The following is a 22,167-nucleotide window of genomic DNA, read 5'->3' on the forward strand; positions in this document are numbered from 1 at the left end:
AGTGTGGGTAGGCGTAGGAGATCTTAAAGTGTTCTGAGGAGTTTAATTGAATTATATTATCTAGCCATTGTTAATTGAAACTAAGAATATGATCTAAGAGCCTGTACCCATGAAACCATTACGCATTTAAAAGTCATCTAGTCTAAATAAAGCTTTCTTAAATGTTAGTGGATGTGCTTAGTTATTCCAGCTGGGTATCTAAACTCACAGAAGTGATGGCTCAATAGAGGACAACACTTACCTCGGGAATAGAGGCAACAGTTTGTGTCCTAGAGTTACACTGAGGAGGCTTAGGAGGATAACCTGGGGTGCTACAAAGTTGCCAGAGTGGAAAGGGCAAACTTTTGCAGTGGGGAATCAAACTGAGTGAGACCCTTTACTGTAGGCAGGAGGTTATTCCGTCTTTCAGCCTAGAGTTTCTCATGATACCAGGCCACGTAAGCTGGAAGACTCTCTTTACTAAGGAACCCAAGTAACAGGGGTTTATTTTAAGGCGGCAGGAGAAGTGGGGGGTGGTGGTGGTTTCACCCCTGGATTCCTGTGGCACATTTTTAGTAATAGAGAGGGAGGACATTTCGTTACATCCCTCCTGCTAGGCTTCAGTTGTTTCCCACCTGCTGGCTAGGAGGTTCCTTTCCATTCCCAGACGTGGACTGGCAATTTTCTTAATTCCTCTCCAATTCCCTTTATGTCCTGGTCTGATCTGCTCGACAGGCACCTTTGGCAACACGTTACGAACGCCCTGAGAGAAGGCAACATCAGCGTAGCAACAGACCAAAAACAGCTTCTTGAGGAGAGGCAGCGAGTAGAGGAGAGGCAGCGAGCAATTAGCAATACGGTCTGGAAACCAAAATATTTCATCAAAGAGGTAATGAGACTGCTACTTAAGTGGCAGGCAGCTATTTATTTTTCCTTTTACCATGGCAATGCATTAAACAACTGTGTTCAGACATCATGCTCAACTAGGGTTAGCAAGATGCGAATGAACCTTGCATCCTCCTGCGTGCTCATGCGTCTCCTTCCCCTCCTCTCTCTTGTCCTCTCCTCATGTGTGGTCAGGAGGACTTTATGCCTTTTGTTAACCACAGATTGCTGTGTTGCCTGTACCTGGAACTGTGATTATCGTTAACTTTGGCTGGTTTAAGCAAACCCACTTCAGAAACCATGGTTTGAAACCATGGCTTGCTGGAACTAACCATAGTTAACATTAAGCGCGTATGATATTTACCCAAATAGGGAGCAACTGCTTCTGAATTCCATCAAATCTCTTGCCCCGTGTGGAAGGAGAGGAGAGCATTCAAGCCCTGGAGGCGGTTAGCTTCCTTCACTAAAGGAAGATATCCTTCAGCGTGATATCTGAACGCTGCCAACGTTGTTAGGACCACGAGGACCTTTGCTTTTAAGATTTGTCTTAGCCATAGAACATGCCTTGTTGAAAAGTGCTCTGATGTTGACTCATGCAATATTGATAAAGATTTCTCTACATGGAGGAATGACAAATGCGCCATTCAGCAACACTGGAGCAAATTTTGACGAAACTATTTTTGGATGCCATTTAAAATTACTTTTCAGGCTCTTAGTAACCATTAATTCTTATTAAATGCAGGAAGCAGGGAGATGAATAGAATGGGCGAGGTAGAGCCTATTAGATGCCTTTTACCACAATAAATATTTTATTCAGTTATTTATAGGAAGACTTTTATGGAGTTCTGCACAACTCTATGAAATGTCATGAGCCACTACAAGCTTAAAGCAATAGGCTCAGGGCCAAATGTGCATCTTTCTTTCTTTTTTTCATTTTCCTTTCATTGATTTCCCCCTCGGTTTGATATTTTTCTGTGGCTTGTGGAAGAGCTAATAGCTTGAAACAGGGTTACTGTTGTCCCTCAATAAGAAGATGGTTTTATTGCAAACCATTTTTCTGGAAACCAAACAGAATGTCTATTATCTTTTCGTTCAGACAGAGCGTTTAGGGTGGGGGTAGGAATCTGTGCCCCTGCAGATGTGTTTGAACTGCAACCCCCAGACAGCCTGCTCAGGGATGCAGGGAGTTTTAATCCAACACTTGAAGGTCTACTTTCCTCCATCCCTGGTTTAAAGTAAGGTTAATAAATGAGTAGTTTTGGCCATGAGGTGCAATTAGCCTTGCAGGCAGAAAACAAGAGGAGCCGAGATAACATTCTCTGGTGAATATACAGTATTCCCTGTTAGAGGCACCCCAGTAGGAAAATTGCCCTGAAACTGAGATAAAACAAGGCAGACTGCTGTATTAAGCAGCAGTTACAAGTTTGTAAGTGCACCATATCCCCAGGGGAATATTTCTTTAAATCTTTCTCTGTTGTAGATCCAGCTTCAAAGAGGCAAGCTCTCTTAGTCTGAGAAGTGGCTTGCTTCCTCAGGAGTGGAGCTAAATTGCCGAGAGGCTATCAAAGGAAATAATTTTCTGTGTGGATGGCGCTCTTACTGCCAGATTAATTGTGACTTTGGGATCACGACTCAGTACATGCAAGCTTTACAGAAGCTATGCCGGACTTTGCAGAGTATTTAACTTTATGAAAATCTGTTGTACAGCACTAAAGTGAGACTGACTTGCAATTTCTGTGATTCTTTACAGGGTGAAGGGTGGATATACTTCGATCCCCTCTGGAAGACTCATTGATAATCAACTCACCTGGACTCAAAAGGAGCCCATTTTCTAAGGCATTAAAAGATGCACTTTTTAAACTTCAGGTGTGATCTTAGTCTTGCTATAAAAGCTGCATACTGTGAATTATGCAGCTCAAAACAGCTAAAAGCTCAAGTTTATTGAAGAGCCATTTTCTGTTCATATTAGATATATGCACTTACAGTGTATTGATATATAGACGTCTATTATATAACCCCCCCCCAAAAAAATACATGGACGATGATTAAAACTCAGTTCTTTTGCACTCAAGTCACAATGTCCATCACATTGCTTGCAGGATCAGCCTTCATATTGGTAATTAACACTTTTTAGTATTATTATTAGCTGAGATTTTCAATTTTTCACATTGCCAAAAAAAGAAAAAAGGGTTTTGCACTTAAGGCCACTTGACACTGACAGCAGTCTCATGGTCAAGCCTGTGGCTTTGTCGCTTTGTCTGACACAAGAAAATGTCTTTTGTGCATCCATGCAATAGAATGCTTCTGTTCTGGTGATTCACTCTCAAGCACTCATTTCTTGACATCATGTAGGAAGACAGGAATACCTAAGCAGCCTTGTTCATCTGTTGCCCTCATCTCATCTTTTCAACTGTATGCTGTGCACGCCCATTTGTCATTCTTTCTTTTGAAGACCCAGATCCCCTTGGTGAGTCACTTGCCAGCTGATGCAGCAGAGACTTCTGTTAAACCATGCTTTTAGAGCTGGCTTCCTCAACCTTGGCCCTCCAGATGTTTTTGGCCTACAACTCCCATGATCCCTAGCTAGCAGGACCAGTGGCCAGGGATGGTGGGAATTGTAGTCTCAAAACATCTGGAGGGCCGAGGTTGAGGAAGCCTGCTTTAGAGCAGTCTTTCCCAACCAGTGTGCCTCCAGATGTTTTGGGACTACAACTCCCATCATCCCTAGCTAGCAAGACCAGTGGTCAGGAATGATGGGAGTTGTAGTCCCAAAACATCTGGAGGCACACTGGTTGGGAAACACTGCTTTAGAGACTATTAATTGTTCCTTCAAGTTATAAGCAGATTCGCCTCGTTTCTGTATACCACTCTTTTGAGATAATAATTGCTTTGATACTTGTCCAAATAGGGGGATCGTATGTGTAGCCCCTGAAGAAAATATCAGCTCTACAATAGAGATTTAATTTAGATGCTGAGACTATACTACTTGGCATAAGTTAAGGGTTTTAGAAAGTGGGGGAGGGGGGAAATCCTGCACCATAGTTTTTGTAGTGTAAGAGAGATGCCCTAAAGTGTTAAGTGACTCCAAGGGTTGTCAGAGTATTATCCTGTCTACTATTAAGTTTTTTTGGGTTTTTTGTAGGAAATTTGTGGTCCAATTTGTGGTTGTTCGGAATACTGTTTATCAGCTGCTGAGAAGATAGAACAGGGGAGTAAAAATCCAGCCCCTCCCCCAGCACCTAATTTCTCATTTCCTGGTTGATGGCATTTGGAATATCCCAAGAAGCACTGGGCAGTAGAATTGTCTGCACATCAGCCCTTTGAACACATGTTACAGATGCTTGACTAAGCATAGCCATGTTGAGGTGATGGGGGTGCCTATGTATCCCTCTGAATGGTTCAATAGGTAATTGCACTCTTAGAGCCAGCAGCCATTCTCATTTTTTCTCTCTCTCTCTCCCTTTCCCTCTCTTTTGTACATACATTTGAACCATTCATAGATGTGATTGGGGTGCATGAAGGAAACCTATTGGGAAGGAATTGCAAAATCCATTTCAGAGTAGGAAAAGGGTCGCGTGAATTTGCCATGAGATCGTTAGAGGAAGGAATTCTAGTTGTGCTTCAGTTGTAGCTGCACAATTGCTCGTATTTCCTAATGGTTAAATAGGCTTGACTTAAAATAATGGATCAGTGTAGAAGGTTCTCTGTGTAGTCCATGGAATCATCTTTACAGTCCCCCTAAATCATTCTACGTATTAGTTAGGAATGCTGATTTTTTTCTTTGTATTATTTTTGTGCCTTGTCTGCTCTGATTCACTACTCACAGATTGTATATTAAAAAGTAAAGATACATTAGTTAGCTTTTTAATAATTTTCTCAGCAGAAATCTAAGGTGGCAGTCCAAACTATACACATATATCTATATATAAAGGAATGTATTACAACTTTGCATTATCCTTGCTTTTAGCTCTTGCTTTTGAAGAGCATCAACCATTTTACCTGAATAGCTATGAATCAAGCTCTACCTTTGTCCCTATTTGTTGAATACTTGTATCAGCATATGAAAGCCATTGTATTTATAAAAGCAAATTTTTCTTAAATGTCTTTAAACCACATTTTAAAGGAGGGGAAATGTACATCCTCTGTAATACAAATCTTGTTTAAAAAGGAAAGTTTTATAGATACTGATTTTCTGTTTTCAAATTCTAAGTCTGAGTGGTCTCTAGTTGCAGCAGAACCTGATTTGCACTGCTTGTACAAACTCTTGTTTTAAAGAGGTTAGCCTGTTAAGTAGTAAACAAATGCTCTCAGTGTCACCTGAAATCCGAAAGTATCACCTCTCAGTACTTTATTTTGCTCATTCGCCAAAGAAATTGTTACATTCTCAGATTACATTATTAATGTTAATTTGAATGTCTAGGTTGTATATTCCCTTTCTGATTTGAAAATGGTTACCAGTACTGCAGGATAAAGCTACATTTGAATGAACACTTTACAATTCCTGGTGTATTAAAGAGTCTTTTCTACTTAGCACTGCATGGTTTTAAAAAAACAGTTTAATGTTCTAGTAAATACCTTACTTTCCTCATGTCGGTTAAACACCTGCTTCCTCTACTGAAATCAGCCAGAATTTTATTTTCCAACACTTAAGAGGTGCAGGCTCGTATTTGGATAAAGTTAATCAACAAGAGATTCCAAACAGGAAGCCAAGTGGACCTTCCCCTTGTGTTCCAACTTTATGTACTACTCCTTGTATTTCACAATTACAAGAGATTATTTTGGAATATGAAGCAACATGCCTTATTTGTAAGTTATTTCATGTTTGTCTTGCACCTACAACTGAATGATTCTTTTCAGTGTAGATGCTGTACACTTTGAATGGTGTAAATTTTGATGTTCTTGCAGTTAATCTTTGTGCACAGCTGTAGGACCTATGCAATTTTTTTCTTAAACACAACTGTTCGTAAACGAATTTATACCTATTTGTTTAAGATCCAGTTCTCTGGCAGTCACTTCTGATTAGCCTTCCTTTCGTAATTTTGTGAACTGAACTCACAAACGAAACACTCAATAAATTTTATTTGAATTTATTGATTCTGATGCGCTGTCTGTTCAGCTCGTACATAACTGTGTGGGTTGGAAACCAGTATCCACAATGGAGCCAGCATGTAGCTAGTATTATTGCTAAAACATCCACTCACTCCTGCAGGCATTGCATTAACAAGTCGTGGGAGACTTGTGTATAACGAACAGGCAAGCTGTGCTTTTCTTGGAAGTAAGTTCAACATTGGTGTAAGGCTCCTGGGTCAAGACCAGACCCAAGATGTGTCCTGCCAGTGGCATTTACCGCTATATAAATGAGGCTAAAGGTGGATCTGAGCTCTGAAAAGATGGACCTTGCCATTCAGTTTATGAACAATGTTACGGGACTGTTCACCTTGGATAATAAGGTAAGGAAGCAAGGAAGACTGGACATACTTGGTTTCTCGCTTTTCCAGTCTAAAGGGCATTTTGGTTAACTTCACATAAGCATAATTGGGATTTCTTCTTGGATCTCAGTGTCAGTCTCACAAATGCATTTGTTAAAACCAGAATTGCTACTTGCCTGGAAAGAGATGGAAAATGCCCTCCACTGGCATCCTATTTTCTGCGTTATCTACCTTATCCTAAAGCAGGCATCCCCAAACTTCGGCCCTCCAGATGTTTTGGACTACAATTCCCATTTCCCCCGACCACTGGTCCTGTTAGCTAGGGATCATGAGAGTTGTAGGCCAAAACATCTGGAGGGCCGCAGTTTGGGGATGCCTGCCCTAAAGCAATGGAAAGTAAAGTTTTTGGGAAGAGAGGACTTTAAAGATACCTCTTTATGATGGATTTATTTTATAACTCAGGACTTTGCCTGAAAGAGGATGGAGAGCAACAACGTTGAGGGACCTTTGAGGGATTTTGAACCACCCCTTGGAACTTTGTATTGTGAAATGAAAATAGTAAAGAAGAAAGAGATTGGTAATAACTGGATTGACTGTCTGTTAAGCACTTGGAAGAGAATAAACTCTGGAGTTGGATATAATGGGACTGAGGACTGGAAGGATGGACTGCAGGAAAATTTATTAGTTTAGGGGACAGGATGGAGAGGAAATACAGATTTTGTTGAGGTTAAATCCGCCTAGCACCTTCAAGCTTGAAGTTGGAAATAACAACAGTGAAAGTGACAGTATGGACCACAGACCATATCGATGGCTTCTGAGACTTTCAGACAGAATAAGAGAAGGGGATTGTTTATTAATGAGCTGGCTGTATGTTAAGATTGAGGATGAATTTGGTGAAATGTGAGTGGTGAGTGATGCTGCCAGGGGGGGGGAATGTATGGTATATTGTACATTTATACAAATATATATATCTATATATCCAGGGTTTCATTTCCACCCTCTGCATGCAGCACCAGTGAAGCAGAGTTGTTTGTTATTGGGGCCAGATGTCAAGACAGCAATGTTCAAGGCCATGTTGGGGAGCAATGTATGCATGCTGTCTGTTTTTCTCAGGCAAAGTGTTACTCCAGAGGTATCGGAAGGAAATATTTCAAAATTGATGAATAGCTATTATAGATAGATGAAAGAGGATTTGCTCTTTTGAGGACATATTATAACATTGTTATAACCCAGGGATAGGCAACCTAAGGCCCGTGGGCCGGATGCGGCCCAATTACCTTCTAAATCCGGCCCGTGTTTTTACATGAGTAGAATGTGTCCTTTTATTTAAAATGCATCTCTGGGTTATTTGTGGGGCATAGGAATTCGTTCATTTCCCCCCCTCAAAATATAGTCCGGCCGACCACATGGTCTGAGGGACTGTCGTCCGGCCCACAGCTGAAAAAGGTTGCTGACCCCTGTTATAACCTGTCCTCTTATGCGGACAGGTTATAACAATGTATAAAAGCCATAGCAGAAATTGGTAATTGAACAGGTGATGTGTAGGGAGAAGGGGTGACTGTATTTTGAAATGATAGTTGGAAAAGTTATTTTTCTGGGAGCAGCCAAGAAGGGAGGAAAATAGAAGGGACATCTTGGGGGGGAAGTCAGCTTTTAAATTTGTATTAATTTAATGACAATTTGTTACAAATTATGGAAAAATCAGTAAAAATAATTTGCACAAGAAAAGGGAAGATCTGGTTACCGTTCTTTTTCCTGATCAAACTGCTCTTGCCTTGTAGGCCGCCAAACAGCCTTTGAAGCATGAGATGTTTGTAGTCCATATTCAGGAATGCCTTTCCCCCATACTCCCTAGAAATCAAGGGTGGGAAGGACTAGCAGAAAGCAATCAAGGGGAAGGGTGGCAAGATCTGAGTAAAAGAGGTCACAGATGGTATGTTTGACTTCTTGATAAATCTCCCTTGAGACAGCAGGAAAGGTTCTGGTTTTACAGAGTAGAGGGACAAGGAGATGGGAACAGTGTTGTCAGAACTGTGTGGCGAGGAGGAGCTGGTGGACTTGCTGGCTAGTGGGAAAGTTCAAAAGTAGTTAGACAGACAGGGGACTTGCTTGAATTTAGGCATGGATTCTTCCCTTTCCTATGCATCTTTGCTCTTTAACACTATCTGTATAGGGAACAGACTGCAATCTTCAGAGATAAAGGAAAGGCACTCTGTATATTCTTAAGGCGGACTTGCAGTAAAGTTTTTCAGTGTGGCAGGTTTGTGTTCAGGGTACTTAACTGGCGGCATCCTTTGCCAGGATACTCCATTGCCCCTGCACCAACACTCACTGTTCCATGATCATTGAGTGTGCAGAGGGGTCTTCATCAGCCTGTTTATAAGCATGAGACCTTGAGGCTCCCTCCCTGCTTGTGGATGGAGGATGCTGTTGTGACTACATAAGGGTTGACGGGAGAGTGAGTTCAGTATTAGTCTAGACTGAGGATGGTTTTTGTACATGTTGCAAGATATGCTGCTTGTTGCATACATGGCTATGAGGTCCAGCATGCTTCTCAAAAGTGCTGTTTCCGGTCAAGATTTGAGCCTTCCGTGCGAGAGCATTTTGTGTCTCCTGCTTTTCTTGATAAGAGTTTAGCTAAAATGCAGTAGGTGCATCAACACAACTGCACAAAGGATATGGAGGCCTTTAAGATCCTAGATGGATTCCATGACCTGAGAGGTAAGAGCAGCACTATCAAAAAATGGAGTATGAAAGCTGTTGTTTTGCTGTCATATCCCGCAAAAACAACCACCCTTAAGACCACTATAGAAAAATTAATTGTTCCAAGTAACAACAGTCTGAAATTTAGGACAAATCTGCACTTGGTATCAAGGTTGGATTGGAGTCTTGTACTAAAGAAGTAAACAATTTCCCACTAGAACTGAAACTCAGAATTTAAATGTGATACTGGGTACAATAACCCATAAGGAAGCTAGTGTAAGTCAGAGGTATTGGTCCAAATTTAATGTACCATAAATATGAGATGTACTAAATCAGTGTTGAAGGGACCCAGGTCCGAGACGACCCCCGCCGCCCGCTGCCGCCGCCCGCTCTTACGGCGCACGGCGCGGCGACGATCTTAAAAATCGGCAAAAAATCGCCGAAAATCCTGTGCGCATGCGTATGGGCCTCTCCCGACCCAGAAGAGGTCATTTCCGATGCACTTCCGGGTCGGGGGAGGCCCATACGCATGCGCACAAGCGATTTTTGGCGATTTCCCCCCGACCGTGCGCGTGTGCGCAAGCGCACGGGCGCGCACTCCCCCGCCCTCCGGCCCGCTGCGCGCGCACTCCCCTGCCCTCCGACCCGCCGCGCGGTAAGTCTGGGGACCCCTGGCCTAGGGCTTGCTGATCAGAAGGTCGGCAGTTCAAATCCCTGTGACGGGGTGAGCTCCTGTTGCTCGGTCCCAGCTCCTGCCAACCTAGCAGTTCGAAAGCACGTCAAAGTGCAAGTAGATAAATAGGTACTGCTACAGCGGGAAGGTAACGGTGTTTCCGTGTGCTGCTCTGGTTCGACAGAAGCGGCTTCGTCATGCTGGCTACATGACCTGGAAGCTGTACGCCGGCTCCCTCGGGCAATAACGCGAGATGAGCGCTGCAACCCCAGAGTCTGTCACGACTGGACCTAATGGCCAGGGGTCACTTTACCTTTACCCTTAAATCAGTGTTAAGGATTAAGCCTGCAAACATAAAGCTTATTTATTACTTGCAAATGGTTTAAACATGGAACATGAAGGGTTGTCTCCAGTAGTGGCCCTCTGCTGATAGAAAGCTCTGAGTGGTACATGATTTTGAGGCAATCTTTGGCAAATCCCCCTATCGCCTGCAGACCTTTACTTTTTGGGGGGGCTGGGGCTACAGAAGAGAGTGGGAATAGCTGAAGATTGCCTTGATCCACGTTGCATACTAGAAGCTTTGCTGATCCTTCTGTCAGCAGAAAGGCAGCAACTGGATGCAACACTACCCCCTCAGTGACTGGGCAAAGGGTAGATCATCGCAAGAGAATTTGTAAGCAAGTCCATATGCGGAATTGGCAGAGCTTAATGTAAGATAATAAAAAAGGAACAGCAGCCAACCACTTAACACAAAACTTGATTTAACTTTATTTTCCCCTATAGTCAACAACGGGTCTGCATTGAGCTTTAAAGCAACAAAGTAATATAATCTCAATGACAAAGGGTCAGAAATCCAGATTGTTATTTTGTGAAAATGTTGCCACTGCATTATTGATTTAATAACCTCTTTACTCAAAAATGAATTTACAAATAAAAATTATACATCTGAGAAGAAAAGTCAGCAGTAACATTCTCACTGAGCAATAGATATTTTTTGTTTGTTTGGAAGGTACATACTATTCTGCTTTACACCAATACATCTGGTATAAGCTGTTTACTATATTGAAGTTATGTCCTGTGGCGGTCAAGTGAGCCATACCCCCAAACACATTTAACTTTATTAAAATAACTAAAGGATGTTCAAGTCTGTAAGGTTTCCTTTAGTTGGAAAGTGAACGTGTTCAGTCTCCATAATTTAGTGCACTTGATAATTGTCTTTTTAATAAAATAGAAAAGACAAAGCACATAGTCAAGCAAAAAGTTTCCCATCAACTGAAGCACTAAATAATAATATGGAGAAAAGCCAGTCATTTCCACAACCCTGTGAAAATGGAGGCAGGTTTATAAACCATCTGCCTTTCAATAGCCACAGAAAGCCTTTGGATACTTGTCAAAAAAAAACACCTCCTAACAGGCCAAATTATGGTTTAATGAAAATATGAAGCTAAACAAGCAAGATCTGAGAACGCCAGGTGCTCGGGTGCTCAGTAGCATTCATTACTGTCGTGTCTGATTTAAGATACAAATTTAGCCCTTGTATCTACCTACAAGATTTGCCCTATATAGTCCAAGAATACACCTGCACAAGGGCAGCAAGACCACCTCTTCTCAAAACAAGTTGCATAATCCAATTATATAATCTGTCCGGTGATTAGTGAAACTGCAGCTTGGTTTACAGTCCAGCACACAACATACAGCAAGAGGAGAGTACATTTCATGAAGTCTTGTAAAATAAATACCTTTAAAGGAGTCCTAGTAGCTGAATATAAAAATATCCACACTCCTGAAAGTGTCAGACCAAGGCTAGTCAATTCATACATTTCACCATTCCAGTAAGATATTGCTGTTCAGCTCAACTACTTAAAAAAAACTGACAAGTATGCATGTGCCAAGGACCGAATTAAAGGGCTCTTTGGTGCAACCAGTCCAAATTCAATCGATTGGAAGGATAATATGTACCAGTTGAAAAAAGTAATCAAAAAAATAATAATCTGCTGCTAGACCTGGACAGCAGCTCAGTCTTGCTCCACAATACAAATCTAAAACAGCTGTTCTCAATAAGCCAAAAATTTTAAAGTCAGACATTGCCTGAAAGTTTTGTACAATAATCTGGACCAATGATGGTTCTGTACCCTCATGTTGCTGTGAAACATGACTTGAGCTAAAGGCAAAGACTGGTTATCTCAAGGACAACTGCTTCAATATTAGCAATCATTACAGTGTATTTAAACTGTCTTCCTGTTGGGTCTCTTGCCTTTCTTTAAAATTAGTTTATTCTTAATGTAGCCACGCTTCCTTTTGGCAGTCTAAAAAGAAAAACAGAATAGTGTATTAGTTTCTTACAATGCTCTAGTGACTACATCAAGTTCTGCATTGCTCTAGAATATTTAAATATTACATTTGGGGTCAGGGCTAGGAAAATGGCAGGCCTAAGAATCTGAAATTATTAACAGCCCCATCCTATGCATGTTTTCTCGGAGACAAGTCCAACTGTACTTAGTGGAACTTACCCCCTAGTAAGTGTGTTTAATTTCATTGCCTAAATCAGGTAAAACTTAGTTGTAGATGATTTGCAGTAAATTACAAATATTTTAGATTATTAATCTATGGCAGATCCCCCCCATAAGGGCTACAGAACTCTCTTCTCCATATTTTTTACATTTTATTGGTGTGTCACAATAACCTTTAACACTAAATACCTTTTCAAAAACTAAACTTTATAATCTTTTAAAGGAACTGGGCTGTTATCTTGTGAACCTGCCCTGAGATAGGGCAGTATCTAAATTTAATAAATAACAACCTGGCTTCATAAATTTATTTTCTATGTACATTTACTCAACACCCCTTAACATAGGTTTCTGTTTAGTACTTCGTGTTAAGCTTATTTTTAAAATAAAAGGTGACAAACACAGCATCCATTTTTCCTTCTACAATTGTGCCCCCCGCAAATATTTTAAGCATGTACCTTGGGTTGGATTCTCCAAAATAGTTGAGCTAGTGGGAGCCATTACAGTGATGTGATAATTATATGCTAAAGCAAGGTTGCTTGCCACATGGCAGGCAAGATAGGTAACAGACTTTTCCTGGGGTCTGATATACTGACAAAAATATGGCTGTCATTTCCTTTATCACTGGGACACAACTATTCTGGCACTACAACAAAAAGTTAAACTATAAGGCCATTATATGCAGGGTACAGTACAATTTAGATCCTTAATTCTAAAAGCAACTTTACCTTACACTCTCAAAGGAAGGGAAAATTTTTGAACTGACCCTTTTCCTGGAAGCAAAAAACTAATATAAAGACTTGCAGTTGCATACCGCTGTCACTTATTTTAAGCCCTACATCCTTGACTCATCCACACTCGTATCTCCAAAACTATAAATGTGATTTGCTCATCTTAAGACTTCCAAAAATTAAGACAAGATTTTTTGCTGCAAAGGTACATGTCAACATAGAGCAAGTACAACTAATATTTGCAACACTGAATCTGAAAATTATCAGGACCTCATTCCAAAACGTGTATGACTCCAATGCCAGAAAGAAAGAAAAAAGCCCCACATGGTATAATGCACTGACATTCCAACCTCGCAACTATTGCAAATTGTGTTCATATGTTGCTCATACTATGCTTTTAAACACAACATGAACATGTCACTACCATATGATTTGTGTTATGTGTGTATAGTGATTTTTAAGACACTAAAAATGTGCAAAATAGGTACATGCAGGAAGCCAGGAGCACCAAACTGGGAGAACTCAAAAGACAAGTGGGAAGTAAATACTGTATAGCAGAAAACATTTGTGCATGAAAGTAGAAGCCAGAAAACACATTTAGTGGCTTACATGGGAATGTGTGAATATGTCCTTGCCACTCAAGTATCGAATTATTAATTTACTCTTTGAATGCTTTTCCAAAATCCAACAATATCAATAGTTTATATAGCCAGCCCTTAAATCTATACAACTCTGCCCTTGAAGTGACCTTCCTAAAATATTAAACATTGCCTGTCCATAAGGTTCTATTTACTTTGCAAGGAATCATGTAAAAATGGGGGAATTTGTTTAAAAGGATTTTATTTCCATGCCTGAACACTTTTATATTCAATAGGGTAGAGTAGCGCGCGCACACAAAAATGAGTCTTTAAAAATGAAACCTGTGTAAGACAATTTCAAAAGGAGTAAGCAAGACACTCAAGCTGTCAACAAAAGCTCCAGGTTTAATTATTTTACAAAAAAACAAAAAGTCATTCTGAAATTTCTAGGTATCACTTTTCAGAACGACACTTTCACATTTTACTCAGTGAGCTGCCATAGTTACTAAAACACTACTTACGTATTTTGGATAGTACTCTGTTACACTTTGCTGGGATTTTCAAGAGATTCTGAGACAGCCTGCCAATTAGCACAACAATGAATTTAGTTGCCCTCACATGCTTAGTCAGTGTTAGTTAACCATGGTTACCATCAAGCAGGTCTGATATTTGATACAAACTCTCTCTGCATCTGGCTAGTAGAAAGAACTAATCATATAGTTGGTAAATTTGTGTAACACTATGAACCTCCTTAGGGCTATTTCACTGGGAACCCACCTTTTTTGACAAATACTTTTGTTTTGGTAAAATGTTGGTTAGCCTAGGCTTATGATCCAGTGTCTCTCTGTTGTCTAGTTGTTTCACTTTATATATTCTAACAAGCCAATGCTCTGATGTGAAGGCTTCTTCCAAATGTTTAAACTTAATGTCCTTGTTGCCAATCTCAGCATTGCGTGTGCGATCAAATCCTGGAGGTGTCCGAAAATCCAGCTACAAAAAGTTAATGTCACACATTAGGTTGAAGATATAAAATGCAAACCTGTGAACAGAACTCAACCCAAGTACTACTTCGAAAAATATCTCCCAGTGTTCCAAGTTCTACTTAAATATATATGAGTTGTCATACATTTTACAATAGGATATTGTTATGGGGGCCTTAACTTCAAATCGCTACATTGCGGTATAAAACTATAACATTTAAATGTTTGGGCCTCAAATGTGGGTACAATTTACATGAAAAATCTGGAGCCCCCTGTTCCATGGCAATTGCTTGCAACAAGTTTCTTATTTTTATTTGTGTACAGTGCAAAATACAAAAAGTACAAAAGGACTATCCAAGAACACTATTATCCCATTTATTTATAGATGTGTAATCTCTTCCTAGAACCAAATCTAAGAGCTGGAAATGGGAGACTGATTTAAAGGATTCCATCCAGCCTCACAATAAAAAGCTGCTGATGATAAAATCAAAAATATAAGCCACCACAACAACCAAAAAGCAAGTTAAAACACCAGTGGCAAAATAGGAGAAGGCTCCCTGAATAAAATTAGCTTCACCGCCTACAAGAAGCTGTGTCAAAACCAATAAACTGATACCAGTGGGAGTTGCTAAAGGATCACTGCCGTGTGCTTTTACCTCCTATTTACCTTCACAATGCTGGCAGTCCCTGTTAAGAGTAACACAGTACAGCAGTGGTTTTCAGCCATTGTGCTGTGGCACCCTGGGGTGCTGTGGGCAACAATGGCCTCAGTCCCTCTTTCCTGCCCTCTCTCCTCTGATGCCCTCTTGCGTCTCTGCCTCCCAAAGGCTTGCACGGCTGTTTGTTGAAGCAGACCTGGTTACAAACTCCCAAGGCAAATGGTGCTTCTGGGGCTGGCCAGGGGCTGCTTCCCAGGCTCCTGTGGGGCAATGCGGGGAGACACTTCTCTTTTGGGCAGGGTGGGCAGCTCAGAGACCAGGGGTGGCAGCAGTGGCTGCCCAGAGGACTCCCAAGGAGAGGGGAGGGGAGAGGAGGCCAAGGGAACACTCCACAAGGCTGGGTGTTCAAAAAGTGCTCTGCAGGCAAGGGGTGACATAACTGGGCTCCTGAGCCACACAGGTGTGCTGCAGAAAAAATGGAGCTGTGGACCCCAAAAGGTTGAAAACCTCTGCATTACTGTAATCAAGCCTGTAAGTAACGGGATGCCAGATTTCTTCTGGCAAGGTTTTGGTAAAAGGTGCTTGGTGATGAGAGCTACATTCACAAGAGAACCTGCTGCTACAAGATTCTGATTTCATCCAAAATAGGTTGCACACATCTACATCTGCCATCTGATTCCCCTAATCAGCCGCATCCAATACCAAACCGCCCCCAAGCACCAGTTTCGATTTTACACCACCTCCCTGGGATCAGATGATGGCAATTGAAAGGCAGAGTTGTGAGTCATACCACTGACACCCAAGCTAAACTTCCAGATTACGCCATCCAGACATTTTCCTTAAATGTATTAAATTTAAAACTTATATGCCTTATTTCTTTTTCTAAGGAAACCCCAAAGTGGTCTATAGCATGTGCATTAAAATAATAATAATTCAAAGATTAGCTTAAAATACATATTATACAAACTTGTAGCCCATAGAAGAAACATGTACTGTGAAATCTACAATCTACGGCAACTTTCACATAAGAAATATAACAGATAATATAATGAATTACATTTGTCTGCCCTTTATTTAACTTTGTAATATAAGCCCATATTAACCAGCTCTTCCTAGTTACTTATAATGAAAGCTCCATGCAGATGTTAATACCCACCTGATCCTTTAACCCTGGGGTTACAAGAGCTCAGAGCATATTTGACCTCTACTGCCACTTCCTTTCCCTCTTAGCCCTTTGGCTATTTTATCATATTAGCACTAAAGTACTATAATACTATACTAATGGGTGTCCCTCACTGGATCTTGATAGAAGGCTATTTGATCCAGTAAGTCTCCCATCAACTAAACAGCGATTGAAGCACTCTTCAGGTTGATACTATTCCCCTTCCCACCTGTCAATCTGCTCTAGAGGTTTGGGGGAATCACTGAAGACCATCCCAATCCTTATTCTGCCAATGGAAGACTACACAACCCTATGGATTCTTTGAGGGATACACAGGTTAGTTGTTAAACTAAATTCTTAAAACTAGCACTGTATTGAGTTTTAAAAGTTTTGCTGATTTTAATTTTTATTGAGAATTATATTGCACATATCGCTTAGAGATTTTCTGGATTAAGTGGTCTACATTTTTTCCCAAAGAAACATTTAAGATAGCAAAATTTCACTAACCTGCATTTCTCCAAATCTGTAATATGACATTTTATACATGAGGCAGTTTAGCAAGGTTGGAGAGCCTGCTTTATCAACTCGAAACTCTCCCTGTGGAGTAAAATAGTCGCTTTCCTTTAGGGAGAAAAAAGAAACACAATTAGTGTTATGCATGTTGCCACAATATGGGAAATAAAGCGGTGCTGTAACAACAAACAACAAAAACTATTTATTATTTCTACCCCGCCCCTCTGGCTGGGTTTCCCCAGCCACTCTGGGTGGCTTTCAACAGAATATTAAAAACACAATAAAACTTCAAACATTAAAACTTCCCTAAATAGGTCTGCCTTCAGATGTCCTCTAAAGGTCAGATAGTTGTTAATTTCTTTGACATCTGATGGGAGGGTGTTCCACAGAGCGGGCACCACTACTGAGAAGGCCCTCTGCCTGGTTCCCTGTAGCTTCACTTCTTGCAGTGAGGGAGCTGCCAGAAGGCCCTCGGAACTGGTCCTCAGTGTCCGGGCTGAACGATGGGGGTGGAGACACTTCTTCAGGTATACTGGGCCGAGGCCGTTTAGGGCTTTAAAGTTCAGCACCAACACCTTGAATTGTGCTCGGAAACGTACTGGGAGCCAATGTAGGTCTTTCAAGACCAGTGTTATAGGGTCTCGGTGGCCACTCCCAGTCACCAGTCTAGCAGCCACATTCTGTAACTGGTTTCTACTTCAAATAAACTGACTTAACTCTCACAGACTTGAGCTCAATCTTGTTTTTTTCCTATACAGGCCGTAACCATGATTTTTGAGGTGGGTACGGTAGCAAAATTATTACTCAAGCATTCAGAAATTGAATTATTGGATTATTCAACTGTAAGAATATTCAGCTGTGTCACCAAGAAAAACATATTTCTGAACAACAAAAACAGTGCTTTTTTGAGGGGACGGGGGACGGGGACGCAGGGGTATACATACCCCTAAAAGTTTTGTGAATCTTTGTACTTTTGTCCCTTTACTGTACATTTTTCCTGATTTAAAGTATAAAATGGTGGTTTTCTTGAGTAAAAAATGAGAGCGCCCCTAAAAATTTTTTTAAGAAAGAAGCACTGTCCATAAGGATAGACCGCAATTTGTTCTTATTTCATCTTTCTACTGATCTTATCAGGTATATTATGCTATAGCACCAATGTCTGATAAGGCCTGACTTGAATCAATTCCTCAACATAAAATACTATTATTTATTACATAAAATACTACAACTATTAGGATGCCATCTAATTATAGCTCTACTGAGATGTACCTAGAATCCAGAGAATATATCAGGAAAATTTCCTCAATGGAAGTGTGGCAGAATTAGAAGCAATATCTTGATAGATTGTACCAACAGCCCATACATAATTACTAAAGGGTGTTTTTCTTTTTTTGGGGGGGGGTTATATTTCAGCTCACCCTGATATCTTTAGGATGTTCTCCTTCAGCTATCCTCACCATCCACAAGAATTTGTTGATATCATCACCAGAGTAGCCAATTACACCTCCAAAAATTATTAACACATAATCCACATCCAGACTCTTCATGATCTCATAAGCTGCTGACTCATTTGAAGACATAGCTTTTCCTACCTGCAATAAAGAGAGTTATTTCTAAAACTTGCAAGCGTTCTTGTCTAAAAGGCAGTTATTAACCAACCAGTCAAGATATATCAATAGCCCATGCTATTAGAGGTCATTTCATACAATGTGAGTTTAACTAAAAGAATGTTTAAATGACATGCTAATGGCATTAGCCCATGCTATTAGAGGTAATTTCATCCAGTGTGAAATACAGAATTGAAATAATCGTAGCATCGAGTTTAACTAAAAGAATGTCTTAATGACACCTGCATGCTGCTCCATTACACGAGTCAGTGGTTGGCTTAAAATATGTATAAACACAACTTAAAACATAAAACTCTATAATTATATATCTTTCAAGCCTAAAACGTCAGTCACATTCAGAATGTGGCAACACTACAGCACATATTTTTGTAGTCACTGGCCCAGTTAAGATGTCACAAACCATGGTATGTTGTTATATAAATCGGGCCACTCTTTATGAAGACAGCCAAAGCCCCGTTAGAATATACTTTTCCCCTGCTGTTCCTCTCAGCAAGAGGAGTCCAGAGGGAGTAGTGATAATGGTCATTGTCCTTTAACACAGGTGACAGGCTGTGGATATAAACAGGATAAGGCCAGGTAGATATCTCAATGTTTATTGAGAATAAAAGTTGAAACACTGTTTTCTGTTTCAAATTCTATATTATTAGATATCACCATCAACCTAGAAAACGAACATTTCTCAAACATGATCTTGGAGTTAAGGCACAAAATACAGCAACATAAAGGAAAGCAATCTTCGGCATATATCAAAATGTAATTGTTTATAAATCTAGAGCCACGTGTTCTGTCAACACAGTTCTTAATAAACAGAAGTACCTCTACATACCAGGGCTATGTGGCTGTTATTCCAAGTATTATTGTCAACTAGAGTAGTCCGATTTGCCATTCCTGCTATCTGGTAGCCATAATCCCACCAAGACATTACTCTGGCATGTTCATCTGTGTTTTGTCTTAGCCAATAGTAGGCTTCTCTGAAGTCATCCAAAATGTTTCGGGTGCTGCAACAGAAAAAAAAACCCAGAAAGTACAACACTGTTTCATCGGAAAGCAGACTCACTTTGATTAGATCTTATTTGTTCCACTCCATTTATGAATTGCTTGCTATAAAGCATCTTAAAGTGAATGAATAAAGGGTTTCAGATATTTGTAGCCTCTTTTAGTGGAGCGGGATCTGTAAGACCTGCCTTTATGTGTATGGTTGGGCTTACAGGTTTCATTGGTTGGTTGTTATACAAAGTTGTTTATTGGTTATGTAAACTGTTTTGGGTCACTTTTGTGAGAAAATATATAACTTTAAAAGGAAATATAATTTAAAAAGGAAAAATAAAAGCATATGCAAAGCAATTTCGTATATAAAAGCAATTTCCTATCCAAAAAGTACAAACTAGGAAAAAAATATCCACTTAAAAGGCTTGTTGAAAAAGGAAGTCTGCCAAAGGTGTCAAAAATACAGATGATGTCTGTCTGATATGTAACATAAGGGACTTCCAAAGGGTAGCTGCTGTCATGCTAAACACCCAATTCCTGTATCCTCCAGAATGAGCCTCCTGGTGGGAGGGCATCTGCAGGATGCTCTTGCAGAGAGCAGTGACTGGTTGTGTATTGAAGTAGTAAGGTGATTTTTTTATGCATCCTGGACCCAAGCTGTATGGGGCTTTGCACATCACTTCCAGCATCTCAAATTCTGGTAGCTAACTGGCAGCCAGCGCAATTCTTCCAGCAGCGGCATAACATGGTGGTAGTAAGATACCCCAGTGAGCTATCGAGTTGCTGCATTACGCACTAGCTGCAACTAGCCAACAACCTCAACGGCATTCTGAATTTGCAGTAGTTTAAGCCAGAAGTTACGAGTCAGTGGACAATGGGTCAGGCCAATGTGTCACGTGATGTGTTTTACATTCCTAACCATTCTCACACAATCATAAAACTCACACTAAAATGCATACAAAATGGGGAGCCTTACCCATCATGATTATAAGAAGCCAGGACGACACTGGGACTGGAATAGGCATTGCTAGTTACCCATGTACAGTGGACAGCAAACATCATCAGCAGCATTAGCATCAACATTGTCACAATGCTCTTGATATTTGGCCCAAGACCCTCTTCCGTTTTCTCCTGTTCAGATATGTGTTTCCTCACTTTACCTGCCTGAACAAAAACAAATTAGAATTTTGGGGCTTATGCCAGGCTTTTAGGGTTTACAAGAGCTGTATTCAACAATAAAGCGACATTTCTAGAGCCCTCCCTCATGAGTTGTCTTCCAAGTTATGTGCTAGACAAATGTCTATTAGGGATGTCAGAAGCTGTCTTCTACTGGGTTTTTTTAATAGCATGCCAGTAATTGTTGATGTCTCTCAAACAAAAACAGTCCCTCCCCCCCAAAAGCATGTGGTGGAGATGGCATAAATCTGTCCACATTTAACATCTGCATGAATGAGATTGTGTTTCCTTACATTTTTCATTTTAACTGCAAAAGTTGGGAAGCAACATCACCCTTCTAAAAAGGGTTCAAGTCTTTTTGTAGTCATGCTTATGTACAATAACCTGCATTCACTAGCGCAGATAGGAAGCAGCTAAAAGCTACACTGCTAAAAAAAACACACCACCTTTAGTCAAAACAAACAAAGGAATGAACCTCCAAAACAATCCCACTGTGAGACTGAAAGGAAACAATTGACAACCAAGTGTGAAAGGGAATGGAGAGAGATGCATCTATAAAGGGTAGAAAGAACTGGTTGATACCGAGAGCCTATTTTACAATGTCCCCAGGGATGGAACTGAAAGCTATCTAACATTTTAATGTAGCAGCGACAGAGCAGTAGTGTGTCCACTGCTTCCCCAGAAAAAAAGCCAATGAAGACCGCATATGCTCAGTGAGCATGACTGATGGAAGGAGATGAAAAATTGGGGGGAGGGGGAAAAATGGAGGAATCAGAACCCCTTGGCAAGAACAGAAGCACTACACGTGCAACCATTTTGCTCTCTCTGTTTTTGCTTTTAACGTGGATTCATTTATTTTAAAAAACATCTAAAAACGGAAGCCATCTAGATCTTCAAGTCCCACCTTATCATAAAGATTTCCTGGGTTTCTTTTATCGTCCTCATCACTGCTATCTTCTATTGGTGGATTCTCTCTCTTCATATCATCACCCAAATAATGCTCAAAAACATTGGAGAAAGCAATTGCTGACAGCATACAGACTACTGGAGTCAAAGTTAACATAAGACGAACCATCACTCCAGCGAAGTAAACAGCACTGATTGCATACAGAGCCACTGTAGAGAAATAAAGACAATGAGATTTACTATGGGACATTTTAAAAACTTGATTACAGTTCTGCTATCCACTTCAGAAATAAGCACAATTACTGTACACTTGAAGAAGCTTGCAGATTTGCTTCCTAAAATCTGCTGTGTGTGCAGAATTGAATCTACCTTTGAAATACATTATATTCTTGAACTTTAAAAAAGGGATTCAGTTGTTTATAAAAAAAAAACATGGAAAATTAATCAGAACCAAGTCTATATGTGTGTAATCTTGCTAAAAGACATCTCACTTTACTAGGATCTGAAGGATAAAAGAGTAGCTTTACCAAAGCATATAAATTACTCCACAAGGTTTCTGTGAACTCCTGAAACTTGACTGCACTAAAGCTAGAAGGGAAAGAAGTTTTCAAAAGTTCTCACAAGCAGCATTTTAATAGCATTTTAAAAATTAATTTGAAGAAAATCATTTT

General features: G+C 40.4%; 2 protein-coding genes across 3 annotated transcripts in view; one reads left to right on the top strand and one right to left on the bottom strand.

Moving 5' to 3' along the window:
• The window catches only part of OSBPL10 (oxysterol binding protein like 10), a 76,112-nt gene extending 70,158 nt beyond the window's left edge, over positions 1–5,954 (top strand). For both annotated transcript variants that reach the window (XM_035130078.2, XM_035130077.2), the window contains 2 exons: positions 715–868; positions 2,615–5,954. In XM_035130078.2, the coding sequence (XP_034985969.2) occupies positions 715–868; positions 2,615–2,659 (199 nt within the window). In that variant the 3' untranslated portion in view covers positions 2,660–5,954. The remainder of the gene's footprint in view (positions 1–714; positions 869–2,614) is intronic.
• Positions 5,955–10,413: 4,459 nt separating this feature from the next.
• STT3B (STT3 oligosaccharyltransferase complex catalytic subunit B) overlaps positions 10,414–22,167 on the bottom strand; it is a 45,668-nt gene continuing 33,914 nt past the window's right edge. The window contains exons 10-16 of the mRNA XM_035130074.2: positions 21,495–21,706; positions 20,391–20,578; positions 19,254–19,425; positions 18,218–18,391; positions 16,794–16,907; positions 14,263–14,475; positions 10,414–11,975 (exon numbers count right to left, since the gene is read on the bottom strand). Coding sequence (XP_034985965.1) covers positions 11,895–11,975; positions 14,263–14,475; positions 16,794–16,907; positions 18,218–18,391; positions 19,254–19,425; positions 20,391–20,578; positions 21,495–21,706 — 1,154 coding nt within the window. The 3' untranslated portion in view covers positions 10,414–11,894. The remainder of the gene's footprint in view (positions 11,976–14,262; positions 14,476–16,793; positions 16,908–18,217; positions 18,392–19,253; positions 19,426–20,390; positions 20,579–21,494; positions 21,707–22,167) is intronic.

This window comes from Zootoca vivipara, chromosome 12, assembly GCF_963506605.1.
Source record: "Zootoca vivipara chromosome 12, rZooViv1.1, whole genome shotgun sequence".
Classification (NCBI taxonomy): Eukaryota; Metazoa; Chordata; class Lepidosauria; order Squamata; family Lacertidae; genus Zootoca; species Zootoca vivipara.